The 15,605-nt window shown below is 55.5% G+C and overlaps 2 protein-coding genes across 2 annotated transcripts; one reads left to right on the forward strand and one right to left on the reverse strand.

The window, feature by feature from the left end:
* Window positions 1–1,340: 1,340 nt before the first annotated feature.
* Window positions 1,341–4,459, forward strand: EsH8_II_000148 (actin interacting protein 3-domain-containing protein; the record flags this gene model as incomplete). Its single annotated transcript, XM_083263446.1, has 2 exons — window positions 1,341–1,511; window positions 1,649–4,459. The coding sequence occupies 2 exons, from the start codon at window positions 1,341–1,343 to the stop codon at window positions 4,457–4,459; spliced, it is 2,982 nt and encodes a 993-aa protein (XP_083120768.1).
* Window positions 4,460–4,990: 531 nt separating this feature from the next.
* Window positions 4,991–14,645, reverse strand: EsH8_II_000149 (uncharacterized protein; the record flags this gene model as incomplete). The annotated part of the gene is made up of 3 exons (XM_083263447.1): window positions 4,991–5,143; window positions 5,232–6,237; window positions 7,651–14,645. 3 exons carry the CDS (start codon window positions 14,643–14,645, stop codon window positions 4,991–4,993), a joined length of 8,154 nt encoding a protein of 2,717 aa, XP_083120769.1.
* Between the last annotated feature and the right edge of the window lie 960 nt (window positions 14,646–15,605).

Raw genomic sequence — 15,605 nt, forward strand, 5'->3', positions numbered from 1 at the left:
TTGAAACGCCAGACTCATCTTCCTCTAACAATGACCCGCAGGGTTAGGACCTCGAGCGAACGTCCTTTGAGTTGATTGACAGTGGAAGCTTGGATGCACTGACCATGTCTTCGTTGGCATTTTCCCCATCTGGGCGTCTGCAGAAAGCCGATACCTCGAGTTAGTTGAAGCAACGCCCGGACGACTGTAACTGGACAGAGAGTCAAAAACCACTGTAATGAGGTTTAGATGTCCCGTGGATCCCTTCATTCAGTATGGGGATTGGAATTCCGAGGTTATACCCCGCCCCGTATAACACAGACTGTGGTTGTTTTGAAACATTCCAGAGTGTTTCATCATTGAGATTGAATATTCGGCTCAAGATGATGATATATTGTGATGAGATGGATGGACGAGACTGGAAGGTGTGCAGCTCAAGGTACGTTCGGCATATCGGGTGGCTGGTAAAGGGGCACGTGCGTCCTCGGCTACAGGGAAGTCAAGCCACTGAGAGAGCCAGTGGGAGGGAGCGAGCCGCTGCTCCACTATCAGGATGAGGTGACGGGCAGCAGACTGGGTCCTGGTGGCATACCCAACACTGGCGCGCTGGTGACGAGTAACTGGGGGGGTCGGCCGCGAACAGGGTGCAAAGGGCAAGGCATGGCAATGGAAGGCAAGGGGGGAAAGTGTGTGTGGTTTCTCCAGCGGGCTTCAGGCCTTGGGCTTGGATTCTGGGTCTTGGGCCGAAAAGGCGGCTAGACTCTCCGCTTTCCGAACACGGTTCGACATTGCATATACGTGCTGCAACTTGTACCTCGTACATACATACTCACCTGAAATTCACCTCGTAATTGCTTTGCGCTCGTCTGGAACTCACAGTCATCAGCTTTTTTTACTCTACGACACCTGCGCGCCCGAACTCGTACGGACGACAACGACAACAGTGACGACGTCGAAAGCGCAAATACTCGCTCCAAGGACGCGTATTGCTGTTGCCTCCACAGCTCCATTTCGCATATAACCCATATCCTTTGCTGAGCCGAGCCGGACGATCCCCCTACCGCCGCCCGCCGTATCTCCCCGTCCGTGGACTCGGTATCGGATGAGCGAAGCTCGACATCTTGCCATACGCACATACATACACCTTGGCACATCAGCAAATATCGCACCTGTTGTCTCTTCCTGGAGGATGATTGATAGCTCCCTTCTCGAATAGCTGCCACCGAGTCGAACGCCCGATTTCCACGAACGACCATACATTTTTCTTTTTGAGTATCCTGCACTGGAGAAGCTGTCAGGGGATAAGCAAGTAAAAGGAGGACGAGAGAATCGCGAAACATAGACTGCAAACCTGGGATATGATGCAGGCACCAGGCCCTTCGCAGCGCATGCAACGGCGCTCCCCAGGTGTCGAGCCTGGGCCCCCGCCAAATGTGCCAGTACGCTCGATATCACCCGGCACCGGGATGCAGCCTCGGGCCTCCAACGCCTCCAACCGATCCGCCCCGCCAAATGGGATGCGGAGATCAAATGTGAGTCCGACTACTCATTCCAACGACCATGGGATCACTCTCGGGCTACCACCTGTTCCGATGGCCTTCGCAACGCGTTCCCGTGACGTTGTTCCGTCTGTTACCATGCAAGTGACTGACCAAGGATTGCTCGACAGAACTCTACTAGCTCAGCCATGCCTCTATCGCAAATCGAAAAGAGTGTCACCCATTTGTTGGTTGCGACAAAGCAGCTTCTGGAGACTCTGACACAATGGTCGCGCGGCCAGGCCACTGATGGTCAGGTCTCCGATGTATATGTGAGACTGGGATACGAATTCAACATGGCTTGTCGGGCATTCACGGCTATCAACGTCGATACCTCCGACCTGGGTAATGTGCCCGAATCACTACGAAGTATCCTAGAGGCCACCTTGAGCCAGGAAGCGAGCACAGAGAGCTTGGAGAAATACCTTCCGCGCATTCGGGACATTATTATCAACCTGCTCCACGGTCTGAAGCGCAAACAACAGAAGCTGCGGCAAAAGCAACCAAAAGATAGGGAAAGCGGTGGTTCAGCTGGTGCACCCGAGCGGACGACGAGCACGAGTACAATCGGTAGCACGAATACTGGTCTGACGAATCTGCTCGAGGAGGGCATACAAAACGGCTACCGACCAGACGTGCAGCGAGAATCATCCCAATCAGCCGGTACGCCATCAGCCACGTCTCCTAGCCGTCGCTTTTTGCCCTCGAAGGACCAATCCCGCGGTTCTGTCAACTCGGAGCAGTCATCCATGTCCAGTACCACGATGCAGAACATCCCAGTTATGCCACCGTACCCCGGTGACGAGACGTCGATGCCCTCTGCGCCGTCCGGAGAGATTAATGCTGACTCTTTCCCACCACCGCCGCCGCCGCCGCCAAAGCAGCAATCAAGTGCGTTCGCTGCTCTGCAGAAAGGAGGTGACTTGGAGAGAAGAGCTTCTCGTCGATACTCGCAGTATCAAATATCTAAGCATCTGGGCAGTGCTATGAATGGCGTGCCCATGTTGCCGTCGCAAAACTCTCCTATACCTAACCGTGGCCGAGGCGAGGTACGGGAGTCTTTGCGTGCTGTCCAGACACGAGAGACTCTTCGTCAAAATCGCGCATCAAAGCAGCCGCAGCTGGACACGTCACCTGCCAGGGCTCCTGTCCGTGTCAACGAGCAGACAGTGGCAGAGCTATCAGGAGGCAGGCCTGAAAGTCCCACGATCCAGACCCCCGAAGACAAATATCCCAAGCCAAGCGCTACTCTAAAAGGCCCTCTTAGCGATGATCTCCCTATCATGTCTCCTGACGACGAGCGGAAGCCCGAGCCACCGAGCAAAGATGAGCCGAAGGAGTTACCAAGGGTAAAGACACCCGAAAAGAAGCCAGGTGGAAGCTTCCTTCACGAGCAATCCCCGCCATTGACTACCGACTTGACACTGTTCTTGCAGTACAAGTCCAAAGTCAAGAAATTCGTACTGCCCGAGGGTTATAGCGAGCTTTCTATCGGACGCCTCCAGCTGGCGTTCATCGAGAAGTTCTCCTGGAACACCCAGGCCAACGGCGCTGACCTGCCGGAAATATATATCCAAGATCCTGTCTCGGGTGTCAGGCACGAACTGGAGGACCTCTCAGACATCAAGGATCGAACAGTCCTGGTTTTGAATGTTGAGCCACTCGACGAAGTCAAGCGCCACATTGACGAGGGCATCGGGCAATTGAAGAAGATTGTACAGGATGTGAAGCAGAATGTGGATGACCAGGGTTTGGCGATCCAGAGAGTTTCGGAACGTCAGCAAGAGGCGGTTACAGAAATGGCGAAACTCGCTGCAGCACCTCCTGCCGTTTCTCTGCCTGCCGACGGATCGAAGTCTCTTGGCGTTGCAGGCGGCCGTAAACTTGCATCTGGGCATTTGGCAGAAATTCAAACCCTCCGTCGTGACTTGGCGGTCATGCGGCAGGCCTACGCCAACTTCCAATCGGACATTCAAGGCTCCATGTCTGCCCTTCGTAGCAAGGCAAGCAACGTCAAGGCGGCGGTGGTCAAGGCCTCTGTCCCTAGCATTGAGGGCGACACCGGCCATGCCTACGTTACCAAGGGCCGCGAGCAGCTCAACGTTGATTCCGACCGGTTGGTCGCGAAGGTTGACGACTTGCAGGATTTGGTGGAGGACCTTCGGAAGGACGTGGTACACCGTGGTGTGCGACCGCTGCCTAGGCAACTAGAGACCGTCGCCATGGACATTACCAAACTCAACAAGGAGCTTAAGAAGGTGGAGGAGTACATGAAGGATGAGAAGCCCATCTGGACTAAGATCTGGGAGAAGGAGCTCGAGGATGTGTGCAAGGGCCGCGATGAGCTGCGCCTTATGGAGGACCTCATGGTCGATCTGCAGGACGATCTGGAGAAGGCTTCGGAGACGTTTGCACTGGTCGAGCAAGCCACCAAGGAACAGCTGAAGGACAACGGCTCTACTGCCAGTGCTGGCACTGCTCGCAACTTTTCCAAGGGACTAAACAGCCTCGGAAATAGCCTTGACCCGAATGCTGCGAAGGATGGCGTTCTGGGGGAGGTGAGGGCACTGCAGCCCAACCATGAGAACCGACTTGAAGCTATTGAGAGAGCGGAGAAGTTGAGACAGAAGGAGCTTGAGGGTCGAAAAGGCAATGAGCTGCAGAGAGAGCTCTCGAACTTCGTCGAGGAAGGCAAGTTGAAGAAGTCTGGTGGCTTCGAAGAGGTGGAAAGGGCCCGGAAGGCCAAGGACGATATGATCAGGAGGCAAGTCTGGGAAAGGCAGAATGGTGTCGTCGCTGGGGAGGACGAGGAGGAGGAAGTCGAATACGAAGAGGTGGAAGAGGAAGAAGAGGAAGAGGAAGAGCCAGGGGATGCCAACGGCACAGGGGCTGCGGCTGAGCCAGAGACAGCAGCTGCACCGCCAACACCACCCGCGCCCTGAAGGAGGTCATCACACGTGTTATGCCCGTATGGAGGATATGTCAACCTTTTTTTTCCTGTTCTTATTCACCCCGTGGCCTCCCCGGCCAGATCTCGCATAGCGGAGTTCGGGTCATCTTTTGGTTTTGCATTGCAGGATTGACTTCTTTGCCTGGCTGGCTGCATACTTCTGCGCTTGTCATGTTAGCTTTTAGCGAAGGCGAATGATGGACTTTTAGTTTTGCATTATAACCGGGCACAATCTAGTTGCCTTTCGCACCTTTGCAGTCCGTCAATGAAGTCTAAACTATCATGTCATCAGTGATACGGTTGTTTGACTAACATGCTGCAGTAGCCGGCAATGGCCTCGTCTTTTCGAGAACAAGTACACGTTGGGGCAACATGACGATTGTTAGGTTCTATGAAGTGTTTATATACGTCTTTCCTATCTTTACCCAACAGCTTGAGTATCCTGCCTAGAACCCAGGTTTTCTACAACGTGCTACAACGCTCCAAGATCGGCCAATCATGCATTGGGTATTGTCCCAGACATTTAAGCATTCTGCTGCCCCCCGCTCTTCAAAGCCTTCACTCTTGCATACATCTCGTCTTCAAATGCCTTGATGAAGCCCTCGGTCACCACCTCGCCGGCCGGCAGGATCTGTGTGCCAAACAGGCCGGCAAGCCCAGTCTCGCGATCGATCCACTGGAGAGCATCCAAGTCAGCTTCTAGTTATTATTGTCTTTCTTTTCCAGTCTCATGGTATCACAGAAAGAAAGGGGGGGAGTATTACCCAGAAAATGTTGGCCGCCCCGCCCCAAATCAACGTCCCGCGCTTCCGGTACGGATGGCTGTCTCCGTCGACGAGCAGCCCGCCAAAGCTCCAGTCGTATTCTTGTGTATCGGGGAAGTCGCCGACAGCCCACGAGGGGTCCTCCATGGTGCGCAGAAAGGTCTTTTTCGGGGCTTGGCCGAGCTGAGGCTTGAACATTTCCGCCGCAGTCTCGGGGCGGAGCAGCTTTCCGTCGTCGATGAGAATGGAGTGCAGGATCTGCATGTACTCGTCCATCCTCCCATAGAGACCCTGGCCTCCGATGGGAGACGTCACGCCGCGGTTGAGGTCAACGCCGGTGAAAGGGATCACCTTCCCGGTGACCGGGTCGCGCCCGCTCATTGGCCAGAGGTTACCGCTCTCTGCGACGCGGGCTCCGGAGAAGGTGAGGGATGTAAGACCTAGCGGCTCAAAGATGTTTTGCCTGAAGTACGTCTCGAGGTCATGGCCCGTGACGGACTCGATGACACGGCCGGCCCAGTCTATGCTCGTGCTGTAGGCCCAGCTCGTGCCTGGCTGGTAGAGCAACGGGTAGGAGAAGCGCTCTTCAACATTGGCACCGGAGATTGGCGTTTTACCCTGCAGGGCCTGCCAGCGCTGGATCTTGTCTGGGGAGAGGAAGTCGTAGGCGGTGCCGGCGGAGTGGGTTAGGAGTTGGCGGAGGGTTATGGGGTTCTTACGGGGCTCGAGGACGGGTTCTTGTTTGTCGGGGGAGGAATCAGATGCGGAGGAAAAGCCGTTTAGGACTTGCTGGGAGGCTAGGGCTGGAATGCGGGAGGTGATGTCCTCGTCCAAGGTGACCTGGCCGCGCTCGACGAGTTGCATGGCGGCGATGGAGGTTATGAGCTTGGTGGCGGAGGCCAGGAAGAGATTCGCAGATGGATCCAAGGTTGGTATGTGAGATGAGCTCTCAGGGCTTAAGATCTTGGAGAAGTTGAGTTGTCCTTTGTTATAGAAGTCAGCGATCCTGGCTTGGAGTCTTAGTCCTGAGTTACCTGGGGGGGCTCGGTACCAGATTTGTCCTTTGCATAAAGAACGACACCTGGCAATGTGCCATCCCTAACAGCGGCTGAGATTCTTTCCTCGAATGATGCCATGTTATTTGGATTAGAGTGCTGAGCTTGAAATATATGCGAATCGGTCACAGCTTGAGCAAATATAGTATGATAACGGGAAACCGAGTTGTTTCAATATTATGTTCCAGTTACCACGCTGTGCATGCCATTGAACAGGACACGAGCATGCCCAGAGATTTAACACCGTTGAATTTATATACATGTTGACCGCAAAAAGCACCCCTTTAACATTTGACATATCGTAAGTTTGTTTGCGACGCCATCCGTGGAAGGACGTGTAGTTGGTTCCCGACCAATTAGCATAAGCCGGGGAAGCTGCAAAGAGTTGATTGATAATCCCTGTTTTTCACGTCATCAGAGAGCATGTCCGTGGATATTTTACTGACGTGAGACGGCCAACTTTCCTCCGACTAATAGCCCTGTGCTTATGTAGTTAACTTCATCAGCTCCCAGGCGGAGAAAGCTGGGCTGGGATTTGGCCACGGCATCGAGGATTCTACCCGATTATTTCCCCGACTGACATAATCCAGCACAACTCCGCCTTTTGTTCTATTTTGTTTGCGACCATTGTCTCCATGCCATAAAAAGTACCCTCGTTCAGAATCCTAAATATACCCAGAAGGACAGGCCTTTCCCCACGAGTTGAACTAGTCAATCTTCCCAAGCTCTTGCAGAAGAAACTCAAATACAAAAAACCATAACCTCATGGAACTGTCCTGCCTTTTCAACTTCTCATTCTTAAAAACCGACGAGGCTCAGTCGAAACTGACCTTGGAACAATGGTAAGTCCATGCAATCTACGAAGAGCTATTTGATCCACCCCCCCTTTTGGTTGTTCTGAGGAGTCGGTTGGTAGGGCGGATTGATGAACCGTCGTTGTCACACTAGGAGATTTAGCCTTCACATTCGTAAAGATGAGACTTGAATGAACTTGAATTCCATTGATGCTACCCTTCTGATTTGTGCATTGTAAAACACTATGAATACAAAACCTCCCCTTTTCCTACATCCACAACCCCTCCATGCTTTCGATACCCAACCCGGAAAGCCCGCAAATGTCCCGTGAAAACAATTCTTGATTTTGTACATGGTTTGAGCAAGAGAGAAGCATTTGCGCCTACCTGCCGTAGCGGTCGGGCTGTCTTCCATAGCCGTCATGGGGACGCAGTTGGCGCTGCAACATCTCTTGCTGTTGTATTTCTCTAGGATCCCTGGGATCTCTAGGGTCGCGACTCATCTCGCGCATTTGCATTTCTCTTGGGTCTGGAGGATAGGGTCCGGGAGGTGGGCCCCGGGCATCATACCCTACCGGTGTGTAGCTGCGCGACGGAATCTGATCTCGAGGATCTCTTGGTACTGGTGTCGAAGCGTAACGTGGCGGGTACGCTTGTTGCACCTGAGGTGGCATCGGCTCCGGCGCTCGAGAGACAGGTGGGTATCTCCCTTGCATCGTGTGCTGATGCTGAGGAGGGATTTGACCGTACATGGCCGCCGCACCTCTGTCGTCTCGCATCGACATATGATGATGCGGCGGTGGTTGTTGTTGTTGTTGCTGTTGCTGAGGCGGGCCTGACGCCCAAGATTGCTGCGGCACGGCGGAACCCGCTGGAGGCGCCTTTTGAGCTGACATGTGAGGAGATGCCCAGTTATTCTGCGGCGGGGGCGCTGGTTGGGACTGTTTCGGCGGCGGTCCGTGAGACGCTGGGGGCCAAGTAGATTGCTGCTGTGGTGGTTGTGGTTGTGGTTGACCCATGCCGTGCCCCTGGGGGCCGGGTGGCCATGCCGTGTCCCGCCCTTGGGGTGGTGGCGGTTCCCGTCTGGAAGCCGATTGGTGCACAGCGTATTGAGGAGGTGGCGAGCCGGCATGAGCAACAGGACCGCCGTACGCAGGGTAACCAGTTTGAGGCTGATAAGAATCTCTAGGAGGCTGCGATTGTGACGGATAGGGCTGCGCAATTTGAGGCGAGTTCGTCGCGGGAGGCTGATGCTGGTATTGATGGCGGTAATAGTCACGCTCAACAGCTGCCGCTGCATCATGCGGGGATGCCACGGCTGATCTTGGCGCGTTCATATGCTGTGCCTGGGGCGAAGCAGTGTAGGTTGGCTTCAGTGGAGGCATAGCGGACGCCGACGGAGCATTTCGGCCATAAGGATATGCTTGAGGTGGTTCTCGTTCCGGCCGCAACGGGGTCGGTGCTGGCGGGGGCGCAGGACCTCTAGACATACCTTGGGGAGGAGGCGTCGGCGACGGCTTGACTTGAGCCATATCACTAACACGCTTGGATTGAGGAGGCGGGGTAGGCGCAGCAGCAGCTGCAGCCGCTGCTGGGGGGTCGTCATTCAGCAATGACATAATGTTGGACGTCTTGCGTTCCGAAGCCGACGGACGAGATGCAGAAGCTGGCGGCGGTTGCGACTGTTGAGGAGGAGTGCCGTATGATTCCATGTGAGGGGGTATAGACCTTTGCGCAGCGATCGATCTCTGGCTGGTAGGTGTCGAAACGGGCGGCTGAGGATCCCCAAGCAACCTTCCACCCGGTTGTGGCATTGGCTGGCCGTAGGCTTGTGGAACGGGGGTTGGGGCACCTCGGGATGATTCAACGGGCTGCCTTGACACAGCTGGAGGTTCGGATCGAGGCGGTGGTACATTCCGGACTGGCTGCTGAGTGTAAGAGAAAGGCTCGTACTGGTGGTGTGGCGGCGTCATTTCAGGCTCCTGCTTGAGTCGCGTGCGTTCAGACGGACGCAAGTGCTCTTTAGGCTGTTGGGCCTCTATTTTCTGCCTTTCCATCTGTTGCCTCTCCATCTGTTGTCGTTCAGCCTGTTGCCGCTCGATTTGTTGCCTCTCCAACTGCTGTCGTTCAGCTTGCTGCCTTTCAATGGCCTGTCTCTCAAGCTGCTGCCGCTCCAACTGTTGTCTTTCGATCTGCTGCCTCTCGATCTGCTGCCTCTCAATTTGTTGCCTTTCAATCTGTTGTCTTTCAAGCTGTTGCCGCTCAATCTGCTGCTGCTCCATTCTTTGGCGGTCAATTTGCTGTCTCTCCATCTGCTGTCTTTCAATTGCCTGTCTCTCTAGCTGTTGCTGCCTCTCGGCCTGCTGTCGATCAACCGGCGGCTCAGGCTGTGCAGGCTGGATAGGCTGCGCGGCAGCCAGAGGTCGTTGCTGAACAGGTTCGGTGACTGGGGTTGCAGATGGCTTCTGAGTGATCCTGACTGGTTGAGGGGGCTGGGTTGATTCACGCTCCCTCTCCTGGAAGCCGAAGGCTTGTTGAGGCGGTGCTCTCACTGGGCGAATACTAGGGGACCCCGACTGCGTGACGACAGGCTGAGCAGCCGAATGTTGTTGTTGAATTGGCACTGACACCTGTTGAGGGGTTTGGGGAGGCGCCTGGGTGGCAGCCGGAGGCGGAGGAGCCTGTGCCAAAGGCTGTTGCTGCTGTTGCTGCTGCTGCTGCTGCTGCTGCTGTTGTTGTTGCTGCTGCTGCTGCTGTTGTGCCGATGGTGCTGGCGTGATAGGCATAGTAAAGCGACCGAAGGGAGGGTTCGTAGGCTGCTGTGGAGATGGCTCAACTTTGGCCGTAGTAGCTTCGGCTGGGGGCTCGGTCGTGACGGGTAATACCGGGGTAGCAGGCGCAGAAGCAAGAGGCCGGTTGGATGCGGTAGGCGCCGAGTCGTATTTCTTGCGCCCTCCCACGGTCGGCGGTGGCGGATCTGGCAGCTTCTCACCTCGGCCTCGTTTTGTGTCTGCTTCAGCAGCAAATTGCTCCCATTCCGTCTTTCCTTGGTCTCTCTGTCTAACGAAGTAGTTCTTGACCATGACGGCTGTCTTTGAGCCCATGTGACCTGCAATGGCTGCCCAGTCGGTACCAAAAGATTTCAACAAGCCAGGGAAGTCGTTAGCTTCAGAAACACTCCAATAGCTTGAGGCCTGACTTTGAGCGCGGCGCTCTGGCTGCGGCTGAGCAATATCGAATGTCGCCAAGATCGGTTGCGCAGGAGGTGGCGGCGGCTCCGGCCGCAGTGACGGAGGTGCCATGACCTCGGATATTGCCGAAGGGGTGATGGGAACGGGTCGCTCCTGGACTACCAAAGGCCGCGGCTGTTGGGCGATCACAAAAGGTGGTTGAACACCAGAAGTGGGAACATCGAATTGCGAAGGTGGAAGGGGACTCTCCACCGGCACCGGCACCGGCACCGGCACAGGTGGAGGCGGCTGGAACTCGGTGGTTTGCACCCTCGAATTCGAACGGGACCGTCCCTTGCCTGGACCTGGCGCCGGGGCTGCTGCGAGAGTCTGCTGCGGTTTGGCGGCCTTGGGCTCCTTGTCCTTCGCAGCTCTCCTTCCCCTCTTCCTGCCATCCGGCTTTTCGGGGTCTGTCGTCTTGGCCCCGCGACGACCGGGCGTACCAGTAGGGGTGGCATTGTCTGAATCTGTAGGCGGTTGCTCGAATCCCCAAGTCGGGGCAGCAGCACGGCGAGGTCGTCTCCTTTCTCCATTCTCACCATTCTCCTGGTTTTCCTCTCCCTCATTCTCAGCGTTGCCCAGCTCGGACACCAGTGCGCTCGATCTTGTCTTGCCTCTACCCTTCTTACGGCGCTTAGGCTGCTTCCTGAGTTTCTCCTTCAGGTTGAGCTCCTTCTTCATCAGGTAGTAATACTGGATGCAAGTACCAAAGCTGCGCTTCGGTATGTTCTCAGCAACAACGCCCCACTGCTTCGGGTTAGTGAGGTATCTCTTCTCAAAGAGTTCCGCCTCCTCGGGAGTGAAGTTGTTGATCGGTGGCAAGATCTGCCAGGCAGGCACAAGTTTCTCCACGGGTGTGAAGCCGGTGGTATCTTTGAAGAACTCGGCGTCCCTATCCTCCTTCCTCCAGTACATCTCAGGGATAACCGCTTCCTTTTCACTGCGATACTTCTCTTGCATAGCACGCTGTTCCCTCTCCTTCCGTTCTTCGTCCTCCCTCATGGATGCTTGTAAGACTCTTTCCAGATCGCGTTCGCTTGCGTACCTTCTGCCGGCTCCCCTTCCTTCTGGTTTCAGTTCTGGCGGAGGAGGAATGGGGATATGCTTCTCGGGTGTCGGCAGGCAGCTGATAAACGTTTCCCGACTCTTGACAGCAATCGGATCGCTTGAGACTGTGAAGTCCAGATATTTGACGTAGTTATCGGCGTAGTCCTTGCGCGCTACTTCTTGTCCTGCCATCTTCTCGAGGGAAATCTTGTCAAGCTGCTGCAAAATAAAATCATCGATCATGGGGTCAGATTCAAGAGATTGCAAGAAGTCCCTATCCCGATTCCATGCACGGCAGCCAAAGTCAGGTAAGCTGTCAATAGGGGGTGTTGCCGAGTACTGCCGGATTGTATCAATGAGCATCGCATCGGCATCTTCTGACTCAGTAGAGTTGTCGTCTTCGTCGTCTTCCATTTGCGAAGGTGTGCTGGGTAGAGCCCTTTCACCTTCAATAGTCTCCATCGGCACGCCGGGCGGCTGTAGAAGTAGAGGCTGACCATTCATGACCGGCTCCTTTGGCTCTTGGCGCTCGACAATTGGCTCCGCAGGTGGTTTCTCGGGTTCGGCCGCATCCTCCATCGCAACATCTGCATCCTTCGCTTGTTCCGTCGGCGGAGGAAGAGAAGGTGCAGAAAGAATAGGTGCAGGCTCGTCGACATCCATCTCCTCGGTTTTTGGCTGCGGTTCTGCAGTAACAAGGCCAACTGTGGCCCCTACAACCTTTTCAGCATCAGGTTCCGGCGCCTTCTCCACGATTTTCTCCAGAGGCTTTTCGATTGGTTTTTCGATTGACTTTTCGGTTGACTTTTCAATTGGCTTCTCGGTTGAATTTTCATTAGGCTTCTCGATTGGTTGTTCAATTGGCTGCTCGGTTGGCTGCTCGGTTGGCTGCTTGGTTGACTGCTCAGTTGGCTGTTCAATTGGCTTTCCGTTAGGTTGTTCGATGGGCTTTTCGGTCTCCTTTCTGGTTTCTTTGTCGGCCTCCTTGTTTGTCTCATTGTTGGCCTCCTCGACGGCGTCTTTGTTGGGCTCTTTGTCAGTCTCTGTTTTGCTCTCCTTTCCGGTTTCCCGGTCAGCCTCCTTCTCAACCTCTTTTTCCACCTCGATTTCTGCTACTGGTGCAGACACTGATTCTGGCACTGCAGCAGTCTCCTTTGGTGAGATTTTAGTTTGCATGATGGGGCTTGGGACTTGAGGTGTCTTTTCGCGGTGCTCCGCGACGGACGACTTGTCTGATATTTCTGCCTTGAGAGGCTTGATAACATCGGGGACCGGACCAAGCATAACGGCGAGACCTTCCGGTTCCAGGACAAGAGCTGCCAACGCATCGTGCGAAATCTTGGCATAGCGAGCAGTGATTTTGTCCGGGGTATTATCGGCTGCTTGCTGTAGTTTTTGCAGTTCGGCCTCTTCCTTGGCAATCTCCATGGCGAAATATTCACCATAATCTTCATCGTCGTCGGATTCGGATGTCTGCTCAGAAACAGGTGCCGAGGGCTCCTGCGGAGGTAAAACAAATCGCACTCTTGGCACCGACATGCGACTTTCCCTTGCAGGCTGAAATGGTTCCTCTTTCTTCTCGTCCACCAAGCCGTCCTCGACGCCTGGTTTTTCGGACAGATTAGACTTTTCTTCGCCTCTTGAGTAGGGTCGGCGTTCCTCGTGTCCATGCGATTCAGTTCCCGTCATGATAATGTCCTTCGAGATATCTGATTGCTCTGCATCCCGATCCACCGACGCTCTGGCTGAGTAACTTTCTCTTTCAGACTTGATGATAATTTCACCTGGTTCCGGGAGGTTGAGCGATTTCACTGAGCCTTCAGTAGTGGAGTTATGGGAGTCGGCCTTCGCATCACTACTGCGTGGGCGTCTGTCGTAGTCGGTTTGTTCTGCTGGCACGCTGTCATGACGGAAGGGAACTGGCCGTTGTTGTTGCGCGAAGCTTTGTGATCTCATGATCTTGGGTGACTCGGGTATTTTCTTTCCTGCCAGGGCGGGATTTATCCATTGTTTGCTGGAGGGTCGTTGCTGCTTTTGCTGCTGGGCCCTAGGGCCTGAAGGAATGGGCGGGCTGCCCTCTGGAAGGTTCAGCTTCGCCGGGCCAGTGGGTGGTCCTGAAAAATCGCTGCTGCCGCCATGGCCTGCGGAGACAGGTCGCTCGGAGTTGAATGCCCTCGGGGCCGTCGGCGGTAGTTTGCCGGTGCCCCCAATGATGGGTGATCCGTCAGCAGCACCAACATTTCTACTGGGAACCGTACCAAAAGCAGGTGCAGAAGGGGCTAGTGGGGGCGGTGAGATGTCCTTCGTATTCGGGGATGGTGCTTGCGAAGACGGGCCTCGATCTCGTTCTCGATCAACCTTGGGCCTTAGCAACTCGCGGTCGCGAGGATCACGCTCGTCTCGAGGGTCTCTGCGAAGGTCAGGTTCATTCCATCGGTCGATACGGTCCCGTTCATCGCGGTCACGGCCCCGGCGCCCTTCCTGAGAGCGACTGCGGGGTCCGAAGCGTTCGCGCTCCTCGTAAAAGCCTCCCCGGCCTCTACCTCTGTCCCAGCCACCGCGTCCTCGGTCTCTACCTCCTCGAAACCCACCGCGTGACATGCCGAAGGGAGGGTCTGAGTTGGATGAACCAGCGGAAGGCGGACCGCCGTCTCTCGAGCCGCGTCTGGATCTTTCCGCGTCGACGCCTAGCGGGGGATCCCTGTCGCGAAAATCCCGCTGTGGTGGTGAGCGCCCTCTACCAGGCGATCGTGGCCTCCCACGAAAACTGTCTCTGTCCCGTCGATCCCAGTCGCGTTCGCGTTCGCGACTTCTCTCGTCCCGATAAGGTCCGTCGCGTCGGTCTCTAAAATCAATTTCGCGATCTCGTCCGCGGTCCCTGCTATCATCGCGAACCCAACCGCGGCCGCGTCCTCTACCTCGTCCTCTGCTGAAGTCACCGGCATAACCGCCACCCCGGGGGCCGCTTGGGGGGTCTAGAAGTGCCTTGGGCCCCCGTGGAGGCTCGCGGGGGAGATTGTCGCGGAATGAATCTCTGTTGTTCTGAAAGGCTGAAGTGTTGGAGCGCGCTTCAGCGGAGGAGCGACGGCGGTCACCGTCACTGTACTGTGATGCGCGTTCGTAGCGGTCCGGCGAGCGGTCGCGAGGCGACCTCGAGCGACGATCCCCGCCGTCATACCTCGAGGAATATCTCGAAGTCCTGTAGAGATCGTGGTTAGCAACAAAGGGTCGCTCGACGTAACGCCTCGCATCCGCATGACGCCTTGAGTGGTCATACGGGGGTCGCATCTGAAAGTCAAGTAGTGATGTCGTGCGGTGCCAACGACAGATCGGGCATGCGTGTGGGTGGGTTGAATGGTGATCGGGATTGTTGTCTTGACTCACATCGCACTAGGCCGGGCGACAGCCCTCGAAGTTGCCTATGATTAAGGTCCAATACCATATGTGGGAGGATTGGGACGTGGAACCAGTGAACCTTGGTTGTCGTGGGTCGTTGAAGACTTTTGGTGTGGTCGGGTCCCAACCTCGGATAAGCGTTGTCGGTCGGTCGCTGTTCAGGAGGTAGCGGGCACGGCGGGGAGTGGATGCATCCGACAGCGGGTCGTAGTATTGCGTATTTGGATCTAGTATGTATCGATGAACGAGGGTCACGGTAATGAATGGGGGATTCGTCGACAACGCTGCCGAGCCGACTTTGCCGACGTGTTGAAGCGCAGAGATGCGACACACTTGGGGTGCAATCGTGTGATGTAGAAGGATTGAAGACGGTACCCCGGCCACGGTTCAGCCTGCAAAATACGGTTCGCGTGCAGTGGCGCTTAATTGGCACTGGATTGGATCTCAAATTCGCTTGGGGCCGCCAGCTTTTACCGCCGGACGCGCTAGACCCCTTCGAGCTGCTAGCGGGACCCCCGGCAGTTAGGCCCTCTAATTTCCAAGAAAAGCTGTACGTACCGTACCACCAGTGTCGTCCAACAACACGCACGCACACCTTGTCGCCCTCTACATTTAGACGAGGTGGGTGGACACCACACGGTGGCCTGGGGTGGGCCCTGTGCGCGCAGACCCCCTGCGGCCTATGGACTCCACCTTTCCGTCAAAATTCTTTGCAGAGTGGAGTCCGTTGTTGAATATCACGGCCGTGGAGTCATTCCAAGCCCGCCCGCCCGGATGGAGCCATGTGGTACGGATGGACTTTTCCAACAAGGCTGCCTCTCTGTCAAGTTTACCGCATCCTGATTGACGAAG

This window comes from Colletotrichum jinshuiense, chromosome 2, assembly GCF_051148585.1.
Source record: "Colletotrichum jinshuiense chromosome 2, complete sequence".
Classification (NCBI taxonomy): Eukaryota; Fungi; Ascomycota; class Sordariomycetes; order Glomerellales; family Glomerellaceae; genus Colletotrichum; species Colletotrichum jinshuiense.